The following is a 4,743-nucleotide window of genomic DNA, read 5'->3' as shown; positions in this document are numbered from 1 at the left end:
ATTTAAGTAGTTGGTTTCTTTTTAAATAAATAATTTCAAATTAATTTATTTCTAATCGTTGTTAATTATGTTATAGATAATAAAAATATTATATGCATATTAAAAATTAACTACTATATATTTGTATATAAATATATGTATTATTTAATTTATTTTAATTCATATTTTATATTTCAACATATATTTTGTATAAATAATTTATTTTTTATGTACATTTAACATGATTATATATATAATGTTTATTTTTTTATTTATTTAACTTTATTAACGAGAATAAATATGGTTACTTATATTTTTATAATATCACTCATTTTCTTTATGATACACAAAAAAAATTTACATATAGGGTGACATTTTAAAAAACAGAAGTGATATTATTATTCTTTTTTATTAACTAGATATGAGGTATCAACTGAAACGATAGGTAAATATAAATTTAAAGTTGTTATATATCAGGATACGTTAACTTAAAAACAAATTCCATTTAATGAGAAGAGAATTACAAGATAAATCATTAAAGTCGTCAAATTATAAAGAAATGAAATTTTGTTTATAAGAACTCATATAAAGTTAGTACGTTAACTTCAATTAGTGAGAATATTGTATCCAATTATTATTGTCTAAATAAAAGAAAGAATATTAAGTTAAACCCTAACCTTTATCTTGTATTATTTACAAAAGATATTATGTATATACTAAAATTAATTATTATATATTTATATATAAATATATATTATTTAATTTATTTTTATATTTTAATATATATTTTATATTGATAATTAATTTTAGTATAAACTTATATATTTGGGATGAAATTTTCAATTGAATATTTCCTCTCGTGAATACGAAAAGTCTTTTTTTTTTTTTAATTAAACAACTTAAGAAGATAATAACCTGATATAGATATAAATATTCCTTGAAAGCTTCTCTGCCTTCTCACACTCACTCATGGCAGCCTTTTTGTTACGCTACCTCATCGTTGCATCAATAGTCATTTACAGTTTAAAGTAGTTTACACCACAGATAAGGTGATTTTTAAATAACAGTTGTCTTTATTAGAAGTTAATTTAATTAAATTTTTAAAATTATTATTTAACGATTTTTAACTTTTAATTTTATATAAAATTAATTACAGATGAGTCTCTACCATAAATTAAATATATAGGTGTAGCCGTACATGTACGTGTAGTTGTAAAATACATATATATAATATAATGTGTGAAAATAATAGTTGGCGAACCCCTACCGTATATAAATAGGTAGGCAACAAGGCAAGTATTAATTAAGGTTGTATGTATGTGTTGGAAAAATGTCGAGTAGTTCTTCAGAGAAGAGGGTGATGGTGTTAGCCATGGATCAAACAGAGAATAGCCAGTATGCACTGGAGTGGTCTCTTGACCATTTCTTCACCCCATTTGGCTCAGATGCTCCTTTCGATCTTGTTATTGTCTATGCAAAACCCTTTCCTTCCGTTCCTATTGGTACCGTGGCAGGACCTACTCCTGGTAATTCATATCAAAAATATTAAATAATTATTATAACTTATTGTTTTTATTCTGTTAATCATCAATAAATTAGACTAAAAAATAGAATTAATAGTTAAGTAATTAAATAAAAATAAAATAATAAAAATAATATTATATATTTAAATTTTTTTATGAATCAAATTTAATTAAATTAAATAATAAGATTTACAATAATTTTTAATAAATTTTATTTTAAATTTAATTAACAAAAAGACTTAGATGTCAAATAATAGATTATGATGTCTGGTCTCATCGCCTCTAATATTTCTCAATTCAAATTATTCATCTTATATATGTATATACATACATAACATACACTTTAACATTGGTATACTATTACTATACATATATATATTTATATTCTTCATGTTATATATATATAGCAGTGGCCATAGGGCCTGAAATTTTCCCTGCCGTAGATTTGGAGCTCAAATTGGTCGCTGATCAAGTTACAGAAAAAGCTAAGCAAATTTGCACTAATAAATCGGTATTGTACATCTTCTCTTTCTTTTTCCTTAGAACATTAACCATATTTTAATCGGTATAGTACATATATAATTTTGTGGTGATCCTATCCAAGTTAAAAAAAATGTCTATGCTGCGCTCTAATGTGACTCTCTTTGACTCTCTCTCTCACACACATTTAAATGTTATTATGGTAGTTATAATTATGGTGACCACAATAATAACTATAAAATAATTTTGAAAACACCTAAAAAAGGTAACTAAAATTAACATCACATTTTTACTATTTGATTATACTTTTCAATTTATAAAAAATAAAATAAAAAATGTGATCAAATTAAAAAGTGTTACCAAATAGAAAAATTTTATATTAATTTTAGTTATACTTTTTAAGTATTATTGAGGTTAAAATTTATATTATCTTTTTTTACTACTTGATAATACTTTTCAATTTGAAAAAAAATAAAAAAATTTGCCAAATAGTAGAAAAAATGTGATGTTAATTTTAGTTACATTTGTTAGATGTTTTCAAAATTACTGTTTTTTGTTTTAGTAGTAAACATAAACTTTAAATTTGTTTACGACAAGGACCTAATTGATTTATAAATCTGGCTGGTTATGTTAAATTTTAGGTTCACGGAGCTTTGGTGGAAATTGTTGAGGGTGATGCTAGGAATGTGTTGTGTGATGCTGTTGATAGGCACCGTGCATCCCTGTTGGTTTTAGGTAGTCGTGGTTATGGAGCTATCAAAAGGTATATATATATATATACGGATACCATTAATTCAACCAGATAATATTTTTTACATCTAAAAGTTAAAGTTCTTTTATGAACAATTTTTTTTTTGTAGATATAGAAAAAAACACTACAACAATATACAACAATATAGATTATTTTTTAGGATTATTATGTGTCAAAAAAAATTAAAATTCGTCAAAAAAATAAATTTTGACACTATTTTAACTGTGAAAATATGTTAATAAAAGTTTTGTCAAAAATAATATTTTTGACATATAAGTAATTGTAAAAAAAGTTTAAATCTTATTTTGATAAATATTGGCCTTCAAAAATAATTTGTTAGAAAAATTTGAGAATATATTTTTTGTGATACTTATTAATCGTCAAAAATACTATTTATTTTGACACTTATTGACCATAAAAAATTCTTAACAAAAATTTTAACAAAGAATGAGATGAGATCTTAAAACTGAAGAATAAACTGAGATTTTGAAGATGAAGAATGAGTAATATAATTCTAAATTGAGAGTAGTGTGATGCCAAAATTGACGGAGCTCAACTAAGAAAAAGAATAATGGAGTAAGTTGAAAATAAATAAGTGTCAAAATTGAGGAGTAATTTTTTACAATCAAATTATTCATCAAAAAAATATAGAAAATTTTACATTTGTGATATTTGTCAAAAATATATATTAATTTTTACACTTAATTATAACCGTTAAAAAAAATCATATTAAAATAGCTCTCTTTTCTTGTAGTGAAAGAAGATGTATTTTACTATTTTACAGCATGTGTGTAGATTTATAAACAAAAGAGATTTCGATTTGTTTTTATTTCTACTTTTTAAAAATTTTAAGAATTCAACATTGTGTTTTTTATCGGATTATAATTTAATACTTAAGATATTTATCTTCTTATTAAAAAAAATTAAACCAAATATTTTTTTCCTTATTTATTTTAACATAGGAAATGATCTAATATATTTTAAAATAAACTTAACGTATTTAATGAAACAAAATATTAAAGAGACAAATAAAAATTTGTGATAATTATTTTCAGCGTAGTTTAGTTTTAACCATAGTTTAGTTTTAACCAATTTGTTGTGTATTTTTTTTAAAATTAGGAATAAGATTCGAACAAAAAATTTTTACGTGAGAATAAAAAGAATATGTCATTTGAATTAGTATTCGTTGAAACTTTTAACCAATCTGTTTTTAATAAATTTATGTTCATTGTTAATAATTAACAATACGAGAATGTTAATTATTATACATTTTTGAACAAGTTATATTTATTGTTGCAGAGTTGTTCTAGGAAGTGTGAGTGACCACTGCACTCATCATGCTCACTGTTCGGTGATGATCGTGAAGAAGCCCAAGTCAAAAAAATAAGCACGCTCCCCTGCTCTGCTAGCTTTTCTATCATAGTTAATTAATAATAATCCCTATTAGACCCTAAAAATGTCCATTTATATATAAATGCATGTGTACTTTTATATTTGAATTTGATAATATAACTACGTCCTATATACTTTTAGGTATAACTTATTTTTGTCATACTGCGCTTTTAACATATACGATGATATATATATAAATAAATTATGTGATGGCCAAAAAGAAATTCGTTGCATTGGTAAATATTGAGTCCAAAGAAGATGATAAGGAGTTGCTTCCACACAGGAACGAATCCAAAAATATTATTATTGTTATGACGAAAATGTTATAGATAAGAAAAGATGTCTATTAAATAGGTAATTCAATTTTTTTATATTAAAAGGAATAAGTCTTTATGTTGAAGAAAATTAATGAAGTTTGAAAAAGTAAATTTTGTTTGCCTATAAATACATGTATGGAACAAATAAAAGACACAGTAATAAACAATCAATAACAATTCTCTCTCTATTTATATGGTTTATATACAAATCTTTTCATCTCTTTCTTCCTTTCATATGATAATACATATATATAAGTATATATGAATAATCTCTTTTATATTGAGATTGTAATTATGGTTA

General features: G+C 23.1%; 1 protein-coding gene across 3 annotated transcripts; it reads left to right on the top strand.

Annotated features, from left to right (window-relative positions):
* Window positions 1–1,218: 1,218 nt before the first annotated feature.
* Window positions 1,219–4,308, top strand: LOC130970351 (universal stress protein PHOS34-like). Of its 3 annotated transcripts, none has more exons than XM_057896420.1 (4): window positions 1,219–1,505; window positions 1,946–2,013; window positions 2,624–2,745; window positions 4,033–4,308. In XM_057896420.1, the coding sequence occupies exons 1-4, from the start codon at window positions 1,310–1,312 to the stop codon at window positions 4,118–4,120; spliced, it is 474 nt and encodes a 157-aa protein (XP_057752403.1). In that variant the 5' UTR covers window positions 1,219–1,309; the 3' UTR covers window positions 4,121–4,308. The 3 variants fall into 3 exon arrangements, with proteins under 3 accessions (XP_057752403.1, XP_057752401.1, XP_057752400.1); XM_057896418.1 differs by having other exon boundaries at window positions 1,221–1,505; window positions 1,913–2,013; window positions 4,033–4,306; XM_057896417.1 differs by having other exon boundaries at window positions 1,222–1,505; window positions 1,910–2,013; window positions 4,033–4,304.
* The last annotated feature ends 435 nt before the right edge of the window (window positions 4,309–4,743 follow it).

This window comes from Arachis stenosperma, chromosome 3, assembly GCF_014773155.1.
Source record: "Arachis stenosperma cultivar V10309 chromosome 3, arast.V10309.gnm1.PFL2, whole genome shotgun sequence".
In the NCBI taxonomy this organism is placed as follows: Eukaryota; Viridiplantae; Streptophyta; class Magnoliopsida; order Fabales; family Fabaceae; genus Arachis; species Arachis stenosperma.
This window is presented reverse-complemented; position numbering and strand designations above follow the sequence as displayed.